Source organism: Eucalyptus grandis, chromosome 9 (assembly GCF_016545825.1).
Source record: "Eucalyptus grandis isolate ANBG69807.140 chromosome 9, ASM1654582v1, whole genome shotgun sequence".
NCBI lineage: Eukaryota > Viridiplantae > Streptophyta > Magnoliopsida > Myrtales > Myrtaceae > Eucalyptus > Eucalyptus grandis.
The window spans coordinates 32,989,956-33,009,027 of record NC_052620.1 but is presented as its reverse complement, the minus strand read 5'-3'; the positions used below and the strand labels follow the sequence as shown (position 1 = coordinate 33,009,027).

General features: G+C 41.7%; 4 protein-coding genes across 4 annotated transcripts; 2 read left to right on the top strand and 2 right to left on the bottom strand.

Annotated features, from left to right (window-relative positions):
- The first annotated feature begins 886 nt into the window (after positions 1-886).
- LOC104419393 lies at positions 887-4,438 on the top strand. The gene is made up of 6 exons (XM_010031034.3): positions 887-1,279; positions 1,953-2,102; positions 2,873-3,131; positions 3,216-3,434; positions 3,560-3,702; positions 3,923-4,438. Exons 1-6 carry the CDS (start codon positions 902-904, stop codon positions 4,232-4,234), a joined length of 1,461 nt encoding a protein of 486 aa, XP_010029336.2. The 5' UTR covers positions 887-901; the 3' UTR covers positions 4,235-4,438.
- Positions 4,439-6,248: 1,810 nt separating this feature from the next.
- LOC104419391 lies at positions 6,249-8,231 on the top strand. Its single transcript, XM_010031032.3, has one exon. The coding sequence runs from the start codon at positions 6,274-6,276 to the stop codon at positions 7,966-7,968; it is 1,695 nt and encodes a 564-aa protein (XP_010029334.2). The 5' UTR covers positions 6,249-6,273; the 3' UTR covers positions 7,969-8,231.
- A 323-nt stretch (positions 8,232-8,554) lies between these two features.
- Positions 8,555-10,873, bottom strand: LOC104419392. Its single transcript, XM_010031033.3, has 6 exons — positions 10,702-10,873; positions 10,454-10,597; positions 10,285-10,358; positions 10,092-10,171; positions 9,639-9,790; positions 8,555-8,987 (listed from the first exon to the last, which is right to left on the bottom strand). The coding sequence occupies exons 1-6, from the start codon at positions 10,703-10,705 to the stop codon at positions 8,914-8,916; spliced, it is 528 nt and encodes a 175-aa protein (XP_010029335.2). The 5' UTR covers positions 10,706-10,873; the 3' UTR covers positions 8,555-8,913.
- Positions 10,874-11,469: 596 nt separating this feature from the next.
- Positions 11,470-18,154, bottom strand: LOC104419390 (chaperone protein ClpB3, chloroplastic). The gene is made up of 10 exons (XM_010031030.3): positions 17,646-18,154; positions 17,012-17,230; positions 16,514-16,751; positions 15,958-16,153; positions 15,597-15,651; positions 15,283-15,433; positions 14,716-15,024; positions 13,652-13,917; positions 12,470-13,396; positions 11,470-12,026 (listed from the first exon to the last, which is right to left on the bottom strand). Exons 1-10 carry the CDS (start codon positions 17,883-17,885, stop codon positions 11,697-11,699), a joined length of 2,931 nt encoding a protein of 976 aa, XP_010029332.2. The 5' UTR covers positions 17,886-18,154; the 3' UTR covers positions 11,470-11,696.
- Between the last annotated feature and the right edge of the window lie 918 nt (positions 18,155-19,072).

Here is a 19,072-nt window from a genome sequence, read left to right as displayed (position 1 = left end):
ATTTCGCCAAAATGCAATGATGGCTGTTGATGTAAAGATGATCATTTTCCAGAAAACGAAACTGCATTCAGACAGTGAATTTGACTTATGCAGAACAAATGTTGAACTGGGTAGTCATTGGAAGCTTCATGCAGGAAGGTCCTGGAGATACTTTTTCAAGCAAGTGTAGAAAAAGCCATTTCAAGTAACATCCGTGCCGCACCGATCGTGCAGCTTTTACGATGAGTGAACTATGATCATGAGTATCCGAACAAAATAAAAAACTATGATCATGAGTGTGAGAGGGTACGTAAAAACTAACTGAAGTCATCCAAGTCGATTTTGAATTTGCTTTTGATGTGGTGAACAATGTTGACTCCTCCAACTGAAATTCATGGTGGGGGCATCAACGGTCCGGTTAGAACTGGATCGTTTGGTATACATTAGCTTTGAATTGAACTGCACCCCCACACCAGATACTCGATTTGGTTTGGATTAGGTATTGGTCATGGCACGTCTTGAGTCCAAACTGGTAAGAAGACCAATAAGGCCTTCTAAAGCAGTTGCTGGAATATCGGATTTGAGAATAAGCGTAAGACCCGCTTTCGACTCGATCTTTCAATCTGGGTAACTCTCCTTTTACCTTGGCTCTGCTAGATGAAACCCATTCAACAACAATTTAACAAGAAGATGGTGTTGTACAATTTGTGGAAAGTTCCTCAGTGGCATTAATTCTGGAAAGTTCTCTTTGCTTCTAAATTCCATGTATTCTCCCCCTTTACTTTTAACGTCCACAATAAAACCTTGGAAGATCCAGGTAGGATAGGATAGGACAAAGCACTTCGGATCCTCCACGTGTCAAAAGCAGAGCCTGGAAATTCCATGCACCCATTTGGGACCTGCAAAAAGATGCAACCCCCCAATGAAATTTCTTCCTCTGCCTGCTCCATGTTTCGGAGCAAGCAAAACTAAAGCGCAGCGAACGGTACAATTGCATGAAAAAATGGTGGCGACCATTGCTGTTTCTTGTCCAAAGTCCACCCCTTTTCAGAATTCAAGCTGTCTCAAGGAACAAAACTCGAGCTTTCTCGGTGGGTCGTTGAAGGGTGTCTCCTTGCAGCTCAAACCAAGAAAAGGCGGCAAAAATGTCCCCAGTTTGGTAGTTGCTTCGGCCAGTCCTGCTGCAGCTGCAGCTGAGGCTGTCTCAACTGGCGGCGGCGGCAGGAGGTTTTATCTGAACATCACAGGGTTCCCTTTCCCCCTCGGCCCTTTCCTCAACAGGCGCACCATTAGGACCGAGGTTTGCTTTTCTGTAATTCTCCCTTTAATTTGGGATATCTATTAGCTTGCTACTCATGTTAGTCTCAACGTTTTCCTCTGGTGAATTTTGGACATTAGATGATATAAAGCCCCTGAGCAGACTGCACAGTTATCGGGATAGTAGTTCTTCAGTTGTTCAATCATTTTCTCCCTTCCATACTGTCCATGGAATAAGTTGATAAATGAAAAGCTCTTAAAAAATATTGTTCTTGGAGTTGGTTGAAATAAAGAGGCCCAGTGGGCAAAGAGTTCTGGTTGGGGAATTCGAAGAAATAAACAGTGGAATGCACAGTGAAGTAAATTATTCGGCATTAGCTTGTCTTCCATTATGTACCATGGTGTTGAATTATGTATGTTGAAAAGCAAGGGAATAACAGCCTGCGGAATTGCATGCACTTTATAATTAATGAAACGGCACAACCTACATGAGATTCATACTGATAAGTACTGTTTGCCCCCATTGCAAAATCCTCTGTGATTGCCATAGTTGCTAGAAGTTGTTATCCAATTCTCTGGATGTTAAAGAAGTATAAACAGCACTGCACGGTTGATGAAGAGTTTTTTATTGCTGCGGAATGCAACATTGGCTAGTTTGATGGGATCATTGCTGTTTTCTTGCTGATTTTCATATACTAATAATCATTTGTGCCCAGGCGGTGAAAGGATGCATATGGCTATTTGAACAAGAGCAAGCATTGGGCTTTAGCAGCGTCTCTACAAATATCCGGATGACTGTTATTAAGCTCAAATCTGGAGGATTATGGGTCCATGCACCCATTGCTCCAACGAAGGAGTGTATTGAGGTTAAATCCGGTTTCCTAGTTATTCATTTACTTGGTTTGTGAAACATATGTTCAGACTCATCCCGTTTCCGTCTCTCTTAGGAGACCCCAGACTTCTTAAAAGTGTTCTGTTTCATAAAAGGGGGAAAAGATCTGGATGAGATGCATCTTTTCCTAAGGGCATATGATAACGAGTGCCACTCTTCCTCTCCCTTAGATTATTGTTGTTTGACTGAACATGAGTGTCATTGATAAGAAACGTGTCTCTATTGATCAATCTTACATAGCATGATGACTGTTAACTAGTGACTTAGGGCAGCAATTAAGCCAAATACATATTGTAAGTTTAGTAAAGACATTGAAAGAACAGAAAGTTCAGAAATTTTACTCACAACAAGTTCTTAAAACATGCAAAAACCCTTTTGCATGTCCAAAGAACATTTAATGTAGCATCTAAGTACACTGAGGACATTAAGAGCAAAACTCTTCAAAGATCTTTTCCTTAAATATCTGCATGATGACATCTCCTTTCTGTATGACTTCTCTGAGGAATTTTAAATTATTCTCATGCTTTTGGAATTATGGAAAAAATGCAGATTGGCCCAAGAAAAATGAACTCTGGATTATGTAGAGAAAACCAGCACCATCTGTCATCTTATGTTAAAAGAAGTTTATCTTTTTGCAAGGGATCTTGTCCCCCCATTCACATGCTGTTCTAACCTCGATAGAATTTGTGGTTATTATGATGTATATGCACCTTCTGACGGCATATTTGATTTTTGTGTTGCCAGCTTGTGAAGGAATTGGGAGCGCCAGTTGAGTACATTGTCCTGCCTACATTCGCATACGAGCATAAAATTTTTGTTGGCCCATTCTCAAGAAAATTCCCAAAGGCCAGAGTGTGGGTAGCACCAAGGCAGTGGAGTTGGCCACTCAATTTGCCCCTAGAGTTTTTCGGAATATTTCGTGCTAAAACATTGAAAGATGAGGATTTGTCAACCCCGTGGGCGGACGAGATTGAGCAGAAGGTCTTCAGCTCACCAGAAGTTGGTAATACTCATCACAAATGAAATTCCCACTATCACTTTGAAGGGTTCCAGCAGGAACTAATTTTATTTTTTGTACTGATTACAGGAATTGGGCCGTATGTTGAGGTAGCCTTTTACCACAAGCGCACGAGAACTTTACTTGTAACTGATGCCGTAATATTCGTCCCTAAAAAGCCACCAGAATGTATTGGCAAAGAGTCCTTGCTAGCATCTGCGAAGAACGGATTGGCAGTGAAGATCCTGAGTAAGGGGAAGGAAGTGCCAGAGGAGCCCGTCATCGACAATAACATGAACCGTCAAAAGGGTTGGTTCATTTCTCTGTCTCTATTTATTCTCCTTCATGAAATATCAAGAGATTTCGCAGGTGCAAATTGAGGTTGCTTTACAAGTATCTCAAAGACAATGAGGCAATGCCAAAATTTTTTGCAGGATGGGAAAGAATGGTCCTCCAAATTTTGTTTCTTGGTCCATCCAATCTTTTGGAGCCAAAGGCCAGCTTTTCTCAGATGTCGCAGAAGCTGATTGTTTCTCCCATTGTGAAGACACTAGTCTTCAGCAAGGTCCCTGAAAAGGTAAAAATAACCACCGTATATGCAATTTTCCTCTTTGTTAGAATTTGTGTTTTCTCCTTGCTGTATTCCAAAGTTAAGTACACTGATTCTGCCATAACCGGTCTGGTATAGGACCTATGTATGTGTTTGGATAAAGCCTATTGAAAAGTGTAGAAACTGTTGTAAAGAATGTTGTTGGGTGATTATGTTAACTAATCAGTTTACTTTTCTTAAATTCCAGGTTAGAGATTGGATTGACAGTATTGCACGGGACTGGAGATTTAAGAGAATAATTCCGGCTCATTTTGCTGCGCCAATTAATGCCGGCAGGTCCGATTTCTTGGCAGCATTTGCATTTCTAGATGAACTGTTGGGGGAGCAATATGTGACTCGACCATCGCTCTCTCTTCTGTTCGCATCACTTTTGGGGAAGGCTGCTAGTTACTTCCCTCCCGATGACATGAAGACCCTGTCATCCCTTGACCAGTTTCTAGTCTCTGTTGGAGCTGTGAAGAAGACTGTCTCGGGGAGGAAACAGCGATTACGAATATAACATTACAGGTAAACAGCGATTGCCAGCAAAAGTTTTCATCCGTAAAAATTTGTTAAAAACCGTGTATTATCAGGAATCGATGGGATATTTTTCATGCCATGTACTCAGAAAATGAAAGAGAGAAGTGTACTTAACAGAAACTTGTTTAGCAATTTTTTATGATACAAGATCAATGCTATAGTTCAAAAGTTACTGCTTAATATATAGTTGGCTCTGTGCATATACTCGAATGTCAGCCTTTTGTCTTATTGTTGACTCGGAAAATGGATGAACATAAAATATATATATGAGCTGTTCTTCTAACAGCTGTGAGATTATCTTATTCCGAGGATAAGATACCATTCTGCGCTTACCGTTCTTTTGCATACTGATGACACATTCTCTTCATGAGCATTTTCCTTAAGGCTAAGTAAATATAAGCTAACTGATCAAATTGGACAAGAAATAACTGTTTTTGATATATTTCCCGATTAAGATCGCCTTTGGATTATGATTTTTAATTCCAACTCCTGTTTTTCATAACAAATCCAGAGAATTTAAATGCTGTCCAAAAAGAGAAACTAATTAAATAGGCAATCTGGGCACAGAATCCTTCCACAGATGCACTTAGCCTATTTTGCTCGCCAAAAAGCTCACCTGCACTTGTTAAAGCCACAAAAGACTTGCCCGCACGATCTTTCCATGGCAAAAAACTCGCACATCTCTCTCCTTCATACATGAAATCTATACACAAAAGGGGGAACTTGGACAATAGCCTTTGTGCTTCATATCAACTTTGCTTTGTTTTCGAGCAGTCTTTGCACTCGCAAGTTAAAAGGTACGTTAGCTAGCACTTTCTTGAATCAAAGATGAGCCTATAGCGCCATTCTTTCGTTATTTGCCGTTGTTTTCAAAACCATATCAGAGGTTGAACCGGATTCTCAAGTGGCAGCGGTGGTGACCCGGTTTAACTGGCCAAAACCAGGAAAAGCCGGGGTCGGCACCCGGTTGATGGATGGTCCGGTTTGGATTTCAAAACGCTGGTTGTCCTCATAGTGATTGGGAGCACCCCATATGTAGTGACTTCTCATTGCTTCGTTCCTTTACTCTTGATTAAGCTCGGCTGCTTCAGCTGATGTTTTATAGGTTATTCAGTTATTGATGGGTTTTGAGGGCATGTGAGCTTTGATTTGTTATGTGAGGTCCTCACTGATTCTCTTAGAGCATCCCTTAAAGTTACCCTTCTCTTGAGTGGAAATCAATTTCCATTGAACATTCATATGAAATGGTTGGTTGTTCTCATTAGTAGATAGACACGCCATGTGTGGAAAGCGACGAGTTGATTGAGTTTTATAGAAGTTGTAACGCATTGTCCCGATGAGAACACCCTTTTTCACAAGAGTCAATTCACAGTCAATCCATTTGCAACGCCGTGTTGCGATTAACATGCCATAATGTGTGCCTTAAGACGGGCCTTTTTTTTTTCTTTGGTTCCGTTCCACCTTGATAGGGGGTCTTCTAAAACCAATACACTGTTACAGATTGGTATGCATTTCTTCTTTTCACATTTTCAGAACTTTTGCATAAAGCAAAACTCCTTTTGCAATTTGATGAATAAAAAAGGAGGCAAAATCATCTCTAAATGTAAACAGCGTGACGAACACAACGAGACTACGTCTCAAACAAGCAGGCTCAAAACAAGGCAATTTAAAATGAGCGAGGTCAGGAATTTTACGTTTTTGACCCGTCTTTCTTCTGTTGTACTTTAAAACAAACCGTATCTCCAACTGCAATGTCAAATTATGGAATGACTGTTGCCTTTCCTCGTGTAGCGTTTGCTAAAATGGCATATCCTGCAATTATTCTTCAATCTCGATTATTGTATCATCATCTTCCCTCAACCGATGTCTACTTCGGGAGCTCGTGATCATAGCCTTGGCTTCAAAAGTTTTTCATTGAAGATATCTTGGGAGTTTGTTCAAGTCTTTTGTCTATTATTAAGGAAATCTTGTTTTGCAGGGTTCGTATACTTTTCGTCTTGTATATTTTCTCCTCATTAAATGGCTGAGGACTGCATAAAGTCCCCCGTGACCTCGGAAATAATCAAGACAAATGAAGGAAATTCTGCAGGAAAACCGAGGTCTTCGAACAGTGGAAGAACCCCGCACTATCTCAGGGCTCCAGGGGGTTCATGCCATGAGCATTGCAAATATGGAGGGACGCAGACATTCAAAACAAAGCCAAGAAATCTGATGCGTGGGAAGACGACCAGGAAGCTGCCCGATGAACCGCTTTTGGCTGAGGATGTTGTTGTGCCAGGTTCGGCACAAGAACCGACGAGTAAGCTCGAGATTCTGTCAAATCTGGAAAGCCAAACTCCTGATATAGCTAATGTGGGCAAACAAGAAGGACCGGGCCCTGACCATGGCGGGGTCAAGGTCATGGCAAAAGGGAGGAAGAAATCAGAGGTAGAGTTAAAATCTTCCCGCAGCTCGAAAATGCACATCTCCGATCTGCACAAAATGGTGAAACCGGGCATGGCATCAAGTGGAACAAAACAAGTTTCTCTGGGAGCCTCAGCGATGTTCTCCTCAGAAATGTACTTGAGGTCGGTGAAGACGAAAATGGAACCCTTAGGATCCAAGCCAATTTCTTTGCCCGATTCATCGGGAGATTCAAGCCACAGAAAAAAGAGTAGCATCACGGCAAGCCAGGACACTAGGACCTCTAAAGTAGCGGTGAAGAATCTGTCGGAATCGTCAACTACTTCTAATTCCCTAGAATTTTCAGCTCGATCTCCAAGCATGAGACCAAGAAAGGGCATAGCTGGGAAAGTTATGTCCCCACTGAAGAATCGGAACAGAAATCAAAATAATATCAAGAATGCTGAAGTCGTACAAATCGCCAAAGAAATGGCGGTCCAGGAGAAGACCCTTTATGTCATAAAGGAGGAGACTGAGCACGTACCTTCAGAATTTACTTCTACCACTACCGCATTTGCTGTGGATGACCAAAATGGAAGCGCTGTTAAAATGTCTCCAGATCAATCCTCATCGCTGCCCCAGCATGTCTCTCTCCCAAAATGTCCATCTCCAAAATTCCATGAAGAAACTTTTGCTGTGGATGACCAAAATGGAAACACTGTTAAAATGTCCCCAGATCAATCCTTGTTGCTGCCCCAGCATCTCTCTCCCCCAAAATGTCCCTCTCCAAAGTCCCATGAAGAAGATATCCATGAGTCTCCTGATTATACAGACGATAAAGAAGAAGGCTGCTCTGATTCTGGTCATGGTGAATCTAATCATTCGGTACAAGCAGGGACTTCACTGAGGCCAACACAAGATAGGACAAATTCCGAGAAAAACGAAACATGTAAAGCTGTGAATCTTAGCGTGAGGAACAGCAAAGTGATTGTTGGCACTCAAGCTGAAAGCAGTAGTCTGAGGAGGCTAAACATTAGACGAGGAAGAGCTTTTGGACAGAACCAAAGTCTGAAGGCTGATGCCAGAAGGAGAACCTTCAAGAGAAGAGAGGAAATTGAGGGTGGCAAGGATACCAGCACACCAAGTTCCATAAAAATCACCTTGAAACATCAAGATGTCCAAGAGAAGGAAGAAGGCCGGAGACTGTTCAACAATATGATTGAAGAGACAGCCGGTCAGCTGGTTAAGACCCGGAAGAGTAAGGTGAAGGCTTTGGTTGGCGCTTTTGAAACAGTGATCTCCCTTCAAGAAACCAAAGACTTGGTGAAGTAGGCAATTGGAAAGTATGTGCAGGAATCATTGCACGGTTTGGCAACAAAGTAAGTCCAATGATAGGGAATCAGAGACATTAGATTTACTTGGATCAACAAGGATGCTGCAAATCATACAATAGAGTGCTTGGGTTGGGTTTAAGTCTTTTTTGTGTTCTTTACCGTGATATTTCAGTGTAATGGAAATGCAGTTAGTTTGACAGCCGGTACTATAAATGGTAACCTTGAGGTGTAAATTCATTTAGTTACATTCATTTGACTTTACTCTGGATCTTTGAAGTACTTACTTTAGCTGCACACCATTTCTTCATCTTTAGTGTTCAGAATCTTCTTCTTCCTACAATGTTCCGATTTTATGTTTCCATGCTCTGAGTCTCTGAGGGAGCTTTTAATCTGAAGTTGGTATTCTACCTTTTTCTTGTGTAATTCATCCTCATAAGGAGATGATTGTGCTGTTTCTCAAAATAATTTTCCTTTACGGTTACAGCAATGTAAGTCAACCTATCCACACTTAAGACTTATAAATAGAAATCCAATTACAATTAATGTTATAGTCCTCCATGTTACAACTAGGTCAAAGTTAAATCTGCTTGAAGTTGATCTGATGATCTGTCTGGTATATTAGCCTTGCCATTAAATCAAAGTACAGTTGCCACTGACTTATGTCTTGCAAACAACCTCTGCGACTGTAACCAGTATCTCAAAGTATTCTTATATCTATTAGCTTTGAGCTACATAACAACTAATTGAACTCGAGTAGCTGATAACCAAGCTTTGATTACTCACATGTACAAGTATCACACTCTCTCACCAGGATAACCAATGGCATACTGACTGTATTGGATGAATCATATAGATAATTGCAAAACATATCATCAGTTAAAGCATGCTCTTGTCTAGAACAAAGGAAGCATGAAGCTTCAGCAAAATATGTGCACCATGAATATCACACATTCTGCTCCAAATCGGACTTTTCTGCATCAAAGTCCAACCCCACAATCCTCATTCGCCCAATGTTAACTGCAGCACAAACGAAGGATAAGTGATTTAGCTTAAGCCAAGCAAATAACCCGTAATCTAGGAAGACTCCAAGTTTGATATAAGGAGCTATTACTGTTAATAACCACATTGCGGCAAAAAGCTGGACAGAAGAACACAAATTTAAAAGTCCCAAGAAGCATTTCGGTTGCTCATGATATTAAGCTGATATTATAGTAGTTGGCAATCGTGATCAATCAGAAATGGTTGACCTTTAGCAATATGGGCCTCCCTCCCTCTAAATTGCCAGCAAAAAGCTTGAGGGAAGACAAAAGATCGAGGATAACTGATCTAGGAGATACGTAAAGAGGAGGGATATCTCATTTGAAGATGCCATTGCTTTCAAAAATCTAAGACGCCATTACAATTTATAATGGACAATCCATTGTTGCACCCAAACAAAAGGTAGATTGAGGTTAGAGCATATCTCTCTTACATTATAAGTGATAATCCACAGAATTAGTTATCTACTACCAGTAAGTTCATGCGGTATGTCTACTCCAGAATGAGACGAGTCATACAGCTGGCGTACTGAATGATACAGAACCAACACTTCAATACTGTACAGGTGTTGACAATGATAACAATGAACCACTTAAATAGCTGCAAAAGTATGGAAGCAAGAATGGTTACCAACAGCATCAAGTCCACTTAATTTTGGCATGAACTTCTTGATATGGTCCTCTGCTGCTTCCTCAGCTTTCAGGGTCTCACACTCAAAAGAGACCACAATCTTGCTCTTTTGATGTTCTTGCTCCAGTAGACCTGTCACGCCCTCATCCCAGCTGCTCAAAAAGCCGTGTGGGGGTTATCGACAAGGTTGACACACAAATAATATCTATCGCAACAACATCCGAACCATATGAGAAGCAACAAACTGCAATAGATAAGGTTCCAGAAAAACCAACAAGATCCCTTCCAAGAAACCGTCTAGTGTTACAAATTCAGCGGAGGTAGCAAACGCTTCTCTGAAACTTAAATCAGAGAAGCACCATACAAGAGCAAAAAACGATAGGAAAGCCAGTACGGCAAAAGTGCCTCTCTGAAGCATCCAAAGTCCAAATAAATTTTTCTAGCGACGCTCACCCGTGAGCATGATCTATGCTATGAAACCGAGCAGCATCATGGCCTTTGCACTCCACCACAACAGTCTCTTCTTGTTTGGTCTGTCAACATAAAAGGTAGTGCTGAGGCGGGTGAATCCGGAAAAGGGTCGAAACCACTCAATGTCTCTGGGACAAACATGAACATGAAAAGCAGAAGAATAATTTGCTCCTACTTTGAAGTCCGTGATGGAGAGCTTGATCAGGCGGTAATCCTCTCCCCTGCTGCATTCCCTTTCGCACGCCAATTCTGCCCACGAAAAAAAGGGGCATCGCCAACAGCAATTCTCAACACGTGACCCACTAACGAGAAAGAACAAGAACAGGGGGTGGGGCACCACCAACCAGTGCCGTGGAGGCCATAGCAGACGGAAAGAGGGAGGTGGATGAAGTGGCCTGAGATGGAGCCGCATGGAAGAAGAGCTATGGAGGCCACCCCCTCCTTCACCTCCCCTTGTTTCAATTCTACTCCTCCTCCGTTTTCGCCAGCTGCAAGAACAAGACGAGTTCTTGATCGGAACAGTGACAGGGAGAGATGAGAAAACTCTCGATTCTCAGCAAAGAGACGAGCCCCGATTCACGCCGCCACTTACCCATTTGAACTTGCCCGCTGGATGATCAAAAAGACGGCGCCTTTGTTTGACACGCCGGTCCTCCGATGTTGTAATGCCGACCCCGCGAGACGTCGGACATCAATGGAACATCTTTGCCTAAACGCGCACCGCACCGAGAGAGAGAGAGAGAGAGAGAGAGAGAGAAGGGGACTCTATTTCTGCTAAGTACCTCTTACAGACTTTTAAATTCAACCAAATTACCGATTTTCTCAAAAATAAATAAGTTGCGTTTAGGCTAGCAACGTAGCATCCAGCCTTTTTTTGTGTGGTAATTTTACTATGAGTCTGAAATGCGAATAGGAAGTTCTTTTAAGGTTGATACGCACAGGGAAATATCGATGAAACGTGGGGATGCTACTCACATTAGTAATTCAAAAGATAGGCTCAACAAACGATTTGAACATCCCTCACTCATCTTGCATATCCTCTTCCCCCTTGCGTTCGCAATTAAATTGGATTTGCAACCGAACAACAAAGAGACGGGATGTTATCAGCCGGCAGGCAACAGGTAATAAGCTCCGCCAGGCTCCAGCCGACAGAGTTTCCAGTACCGTAGTTGTTCTCCACAATGCGTTGGTCCTCACTAACAATTTCGTGCATGTCCAAGTTGCCGGTGGATAAACAAGTGCCCAGTCATAAAGGTAAGGCGACGATAGATACGGAGTACAAGTATTTCATCGTCCGGCAGGCGTTTGCAAAAGAAGCCAGGACGTGCACCACGCTCAAAATGGTCTGCAACCGCGAATCTTGGAGAGCAAAGATCATGTGCTTTTCTATGTGAACTCTTGAAGGATTATTCTCACATTATACACTTCATGTGGAGCATGTATAAGTTACAAAACGTTCACCGGCATAAGCCGTGTCGTTCCCGCCGTAAAAGAAGAGAAAAGAAAAGGTGTGAGACCTATATATGTTGCTGTATAAGAAAAGAACTGATCCAGAACCTTAAATAGGGGAATAATTACTCAAAACCATCAGGCAGAAGGCGAGATGGCTTCTCGGTCTCCTGTGGCGGCCATATCCGAGTCGCCATCCTGTTTCCTAAACACCAACTTCTGCTGAGGAAGTTGACCATTGGCAAATGCTGTAACTTCTGTGTCTACTACGATGGTGTCTTCGTCCTTGAAGTCCCCCCTCAATATGCCCTTGGCTAGTTCATTTTCAACGTGCTGCTGAATCACCCGCTTGACTGGCCTTGCACCATAGTTTGGATCATAGCCAAGACTCCCTAGCAGTTGGATGGCTCCATCCGTCACTACTAGTTTTATTTTCCGATCTGCGATTCTCTTCTGTACACGCTCCAACTGTCAACAAAATATAGATAAACATCAGAATTAGTTTTATTACAATACCATCTGAAGCCAACACGCTGCATGGAGAATGGTACAGGACATTGCATTATGTACTCTGTAAGCTCAAATGTTCATTAAATTGGCTATAAACAACACATCTTGATACTGCTTTAAGAGTTCTTTAAGGATGAGAAGTCCAGAATTTATCAGTAAATCCATCACATCTCACCACACAAGTCAGACGACCTCTTCTCTACAGAAATTAGGAAAGTGAAATATGAGAACCAAGACAACCAAGAACAAAAGCATGGTCCCAGCAACAACCTGAGCATGTTGTCAGATTTCTAAAGTGAGACAAACAGCACAAATGTGTAGTGAACCATAGGACTTTTTTCTTGAAGACGATAAAATGAAGAATGCTGTGCCACTACAGAAGTAATCGACCAGCTGCATACCTGTAATTTCACAATGCTATTAATCTGCTCACGTTCCAGAGGCTGGAAAACTATATATTCATCGACCCGATTCATAAACTCTGGGCGAAAGATAGACCTTGCAGCATCCATTACCCTCTGTTTGATGGTCTCATAAGCAGTTTCCTTGGGCATAGTGTCATCATCGGTATTTAGAATGTACTGTGAACCCACATTTGAAGTCATAATTATGACCGTGTTAGTGAAGCTCACAGTCCGACCCTGTGAATCAGTCACCCTCCCATCATCTAAAATCTGAAGAAATACGTTAAACACATCAGAGTGAGCTTTCTCTATCTCATCGAAGAGAATGACAGCATAAGGTCTTCTGCGAACCGTTTCTGTCAATTGACCTCCTTCCTCATACCCTACATAACCGGGTGGAGCACCTATTAATCTTGAAACTGCATGCTTCTCCATATACTCACTCATGTCGATTCGTACCAGTGCTTCCTCAGTGTTGAACAAATAAGCAGCAAGGGCCTTTGCCAACTCTGTTTTCCCAACACCTGTAGGACCCATGAACATAAAACTAGCTATAGGTCGGTGAGGATCTGACAATCCTGCTCGAGACCGCTGGATCGCTTCTGCAACTGATATCACTGCGGGATCTTGACCCACAACACGCTTATGCAATTCTTCTTCAAGATGTAATAACTTCTCCCTCTCTGACTGCTGCAGCTTGGAGACTGGGATACCAGTCCACTTACTAACAATTTCAGCAATATCACTTCCCGTTACTTCTTCTCTAAGCATAGATTTTCCAGAGCGCATATACTCATCTAGCTCTTTTTCTGCATCTTCAAGTTGGCGCTGCAATGCAATTAAGCTCCCATACTTCAATTCAGCAGCACGATTGAGGTCATATTCCCGCTCAGCTTGCTGGATTTCGAGATTTACTCTGTCAATCTGCAAAAAGAATAAGCAGAAAATTCAATTTCCTACCACATAAATTGCAATTTCCTACAATATCACATCTTAACAAATAAGATTACTTTCAATGTCAATTTCCCATATTTGGAAATCCAAATTCAGCATTGAGGATGCGAACTTTGAAATGTGTATACACAAGAAGCTGAATTAATCCTCTTAATGACTCACAGAACCCTCTGAAGAAAATCATTTTCATCATATTGACAAATAAAGAGGGGCAAAATACCGTACCTCCTCTTTGATAGACTGTATACGTGTCATGACTGACTTTTCATGCTCCCATTGCTCAGTAAGCTGAGCTTGTCTTTCCTTCAGGAGAGCCAACTCTGCCTCAAGGCGGCTCAACCTATCTTTTGAAGCCCTGTCTGTATCATTTGCTAGTGACAGCTTCTCCATCTCCAGTTTCAAGACTGATCGATTGATCTCATCGAGAGCAGTTGGTTTTGAAGTAATTTCCATCTTAAGCTTAGCAGCTGCTTCATCCACTAGATCAATAGCTGAAATTGCGAGGAAATTACATGTTCAATCTTCCTTCAGAATTCCTTCAAATGACTACAATTTAAAGCCAGCTGAAAATTACCTCACCCAATATACTACTTCAACCAAACATATATTGAACTAAAATAAACCTTCTAATAGATTCTCTCTTTTAGAATTCAGCTAGACTGTCCTCTATAATGCTTTTATTCCTCAATGACAATCGTTTACTGTAGGAATCACCTGTTCCAAATTTCTAAAAACCCAAAAAAGGAAGTGGGGGGAAAAAGACAGAGAAGGGAAGGAGGGCCAATGCAGCCAGCTAGAACTATACATTGCCAATGTCCGAGTAGGACATATCTGATGATGTTTCATCACAGAAAGAACAGATCTCGTTTTCTTTTCATGTCATCAGAATATTGTGTTTTTCATTTGGAGAATGACCTTTGGGTGTTAAAAATTAGCAATCTAGATGAAATACGGATGTAGCCAGAGAGATAAGATGAAGGAAGCATGGTCAGTGCAGCCAGAAAGAAGAGCTATATGTTGGCCACTTTCAGCAGGACATATTTGATGGTTCTTCATGGAATAGTACCATCACCTATGAATCTACATGTTACCTATTCTCACAGCTCCAATTTAGAAGAATGCTCCAGATCAGAATATGTCAGATCCTATCAGTTGAGAAAATGCACTTTGTACTATGAAGGGAACTATAGTTTTGGCAGCCTTCTGACAAATAAGCATGTAATCAGCATGAAGCAGATTAATAGTGAAAAGAAATATATTCATACTTCATTGGACAGTTTGAAATGTACCTTTGTCAGGTAGAAATCGGCCACTTATATATCTGTCAGAAAGAATTGCTGCTTCTACCAGTGCGCTGTCAGAGATTCGGACTCCATGATGCAGTTCATATCTTTCACGCAATCCCCGAAGTATTGATATTGTGTTCTCAACTGAAGGTTGATCCACATAGACTTGCTGGAAACGGCGCTCCAAAGCTGGATCCTTCTCGATATATTTGCGGTACTCATCAAGTGTCGTTGCACCAATACAGCGCAATTCCCCTCGTCCAAGCATTGGCTTCAATAAGTTACCAGCATCCATTGCACCATTTGTAGCACCTGGAACAAGTTACATAACAATCTTCACAATCTAAATGACGTCAAACAAAAGAGATTTCTAAGGGAAGAAGAGAACATCTCCCAAAATCCTAGACGAGCTAGCCATGGGCCGCCGATAGAGAACTCCACTGGAAATTTCAAAGAATTCTCTAGGAATTTGGGACTGTTGGCTTTCAAATAAGAACCACAAGCAGTACCAGTGCTGCAACATATATTTCAAAACAAAAATTCCAGACATCCACCTGGCAAGTGCATTACCTGCACCAACGACCGTATGTATTTCATCTATAAAGAGGATTATTTGGCCTTCAGATTCAGTTACTTCCTTCAGTACAGCTTTTAGCCTATCTTCAAATTCCCCCCGATATTTTGCTCCAGCTATCAGGGCACCCATATCAAGGGATATAAGCTGCGAAATTCAAGTTAAGGTCAATGGTCATCATAGCAAACAAGTAGGAATACACACGGTCCATTCAATTTCCCAAGAATTACACAAACAAATGTGCACAAACACATGGAGATGGTACATCCATCAGGAATTTTGTCATAAAAACATCAAATAGAATACGCACCTTACGATCCATCAAAGCCTGTGGTACATCACCTTGCACAATTCTCTGGGCAAGTCTGTCAAAAGTTTCACATCAAATTTTAACAACTGCTAAAAAATTCATGATTTCACCAAGGTAGAGCACCAATGCAATTAAATGGCGACTGCAAATACTCGTGCTTTGTAAAACTTAAATTGCATTTTTTTTGTTGACAGGTACCAAATTAGACAATCATTAGAGTAGAAACTTGGCACAGAAGTAGAGAACTAATGAGCTAGTTCTGTCAAATAATGAAACCAATTACCTAGCTAAGCCTACAACAGATCAAAACTCCCACCTCAGTGCTACTTCACAAGCATCCCACATCTATGTAAGTACTTACCCCTCTGATATTGCAGTCTTCCCAACACCAGGCTCACCAATGAGCACAGGGTTATTCTTTGTTCTCCTGGAAAGAATTTGAATGCACCTGCGTATTTCATCATCTCTTCCTATGACAGGATCAAGCTTTCCAGCTCTTGCCATGGCTGTCAAATCCTTCCCATATTTTTCCAGAGCTTCGTACTTTCCCTCTGGATCTGCAATAAGTAACTCAGAGCATGAGATACATAAAGTAAGACACAAGACGAAATATAAACAGAAAATTCCCAAGATGTCTGTATCAAATGAGGTTTTAGATGTTGCCAAGCTTGTTTACAATTAAACTTAAAGCACACTCTTCCGCTTGTCCCAAATGACAAGCACACACATGCCACAAGAATACAGTAGGCAGTTCCAAATTCCTCTTGACAAGATGTGATATATGTGATGTTAAGGCCCCCCAAGAACTACTGATGAATATTGAGACAACAAAAAAAAATAAAACATGCTGACTTTCTCTACTGCCTCCACATACAATGAAGAAGGGAAATCAACACATAAATTGAGTAAGCAGTTACCTTGATCAATTACAGACTGTCGTCCTCTTATTGCTTCTACTGCAGATTTCAACTTCTGCTCAGTTATTTGAAAATCCCTGAATAATTGTTTTCCAAATCGTTGATCCTGTGCAAAACCAAGAACCAAGTGCTCAACAGAGACAAATGAATCCCCATACTGCTTCTTAAATTCCCTAGCTCGACTGATCAAGGCTTCTAAATCACGTCCTAACATTGAGCCAGCTGACTCGCCAAGGACCTGCAGCAGTTGAACAGTAACACCTATTAATCAACTACAAATCAAACAGGCCAAACAGTTGTAATCTGTTTCCATTAATAGCTGAGAACATCAAGTGATGTTAAATCCTCTATTCTTCAATTAAGAACTCGGTCTCAAGAGGCAATGCCCATGCTGAAAATGTTTAATTGATTCGTAAAAGAGAATAGCAACATCTAGCTGTAATAACCCATTGATTTAAAAGAGATGCTCATTAAGACGTTTTCATTCAATAGAGATACCTTTGGTTGCCGTTGGATGAACTTATCAGTAGCCTCCAGAAGACGGGTATTGTCAACTGCAGCCTTGGAGAAGATCCGCCGGGCAAGCCCATTCTTTTGCTCCAACAGAGCCTTCATCAAGTGCTCAGTCTCCACTATCTGATGTTTATTCTCTTTCGCAATGTCTGGTGAGGAAACAATCCCTTGCCAGGCCATCTCTGTAAATTCTTGCTGTGTGATCTGTCATTTGACAGAGCTACAAAATCAATAATTTATTGGGTTCAAGTGGACAAATCTGATTATACATATTACAAACACCACCCCAAAGAAGCTACATATACACATTCATCCATTTAGCAGCTCACTCTTCATCTATGCACAGCCTAATTCAGCAGTACAGCAATCACACTAGCAATCAAACAACACATTTGCACCAGGACATTCAGGATTATCGAAAAAAACGACAACTTGGCAAGAAAAATCCAACGCACTCGAACACAGAACACTACTAGCACCACGCCTAGACGCACGCGACCTCATCGCATCACCCCAAACAAGCATAACCAAATCCCCAAAACAGAGCAACGAACGAACGCACGGGCATGCACGCGGAGCGCTAAGAAAATCCCAAAGGAAAGGAATCGGGGGCAATCACCCGTCCACCGGAAGCCTCGCACCGCACGACGAGCGGCCTGGACGGAGGGCTCCCCGCGAGCCTCCCGGCGCCGCCGCGGGGCTCCCTCTTGAGCCTGATCCTGCCGAGCGGCTTCGAGCCGCCGGGGAAGCGGAGCCCGGCTGCGGCGGCGGAGGCGGCGCCCCCCCGGACGGAGCAGGCGGGCAGGAGCGGCCGGGGAGGGCGGAGGCTGATCCCGGAGAAGGACGTCGTCGAAGCCATTGCAGCAGGGAGAGTAAGAGAGAGAGAGGGAGAGAACGAGAACTGAAGGGAGAAGATTTGCGAACGAGAGATATAGAGAGAGAAAGGGGGGTTTGCTTGAGGCGTGAGTAAAGTGCTCGAAGAAGAAGAAGAAGAGGAGAGAGAAGTTATGTGGTGTTGTGGGAATCTTGCTGTGGGGAGGAGGGAGAGAGAGCGAGAGGCTTCATGAAAGGTCTGGAGCTTTTCAAGGTTTTAGCTCGAAGATTACAGAGCCTTCCTTCCTTCCTTCCTTCCATCCCGTCTGTTTGGACGGATGTGGTGGAAGTGACTAGCGAGTGAGAAAGTGATTGGAGATTTTCTTGATTTCCAGCTTTTTTTTTTCTTTTTTAATTTCCTCCCTTGAAGGCAGAATTTAAACTGAAATTCGAAAAACGAAAAAAGAAATAAATGATACTTGAGAGAATTGCTTTCTTATATTTTCAAAAATTTCCAAATAAAAGCCGAAAGTATCATCATTTTCTCAAGTAAGGGTTTGAACTTTATTTCAAATAAATACTTGAAGTGATCATATAAATCTCGAATAAAGGCTTGAACTCATTATTTGGTGAAAGGCAATTTCATCTTTTAAATTTTTTCCTTTATTCCTTCTTTTTCCTTTTTTTTTTCTTTTCAAACTAAAAAAAGGAACACACATGATGGGGTGAGGTCACCAACACTTGCATAGGCTTGGCGGCCCCAATTTGGGCAATGAGGGTAGGCGGCTCTGCCTAGATTTGGGAGAGGGCTACCAACCTCTCTTGTCTCCAATGAGAACTTGTTAGGCCTCCCCTCTAATCGATAAGGGTAGTCATAGGTGAGAAGGAGCCCTCCCTCCTCTATTTTTCCCTTTTTTTTAAATAAATTGTTTTAATCTAATTCAAATTCAAATTGTTTTTGAATGAAAATATCTCTGGTCGATCAAAATTTGCTAACTAGCAAAGAGTGACCCTTATTTGAAATAGCCATAACCACTTTATATCATTTAAAAAAAAAATTTGATATGATCACTCCATTTTCTTATTTGAGAAAACGATAGTATTTTAGGTTCTTATTAGAATTTTCCCTAATTTTTTTTAAAGAGGAATGGGTAATTTTCTGTCAATTTCATAACACATCCGCGTGGCTTGTTTTTATTCCTGCTTTTTTTTTTTTTAGCAGAGTTTTTCTTC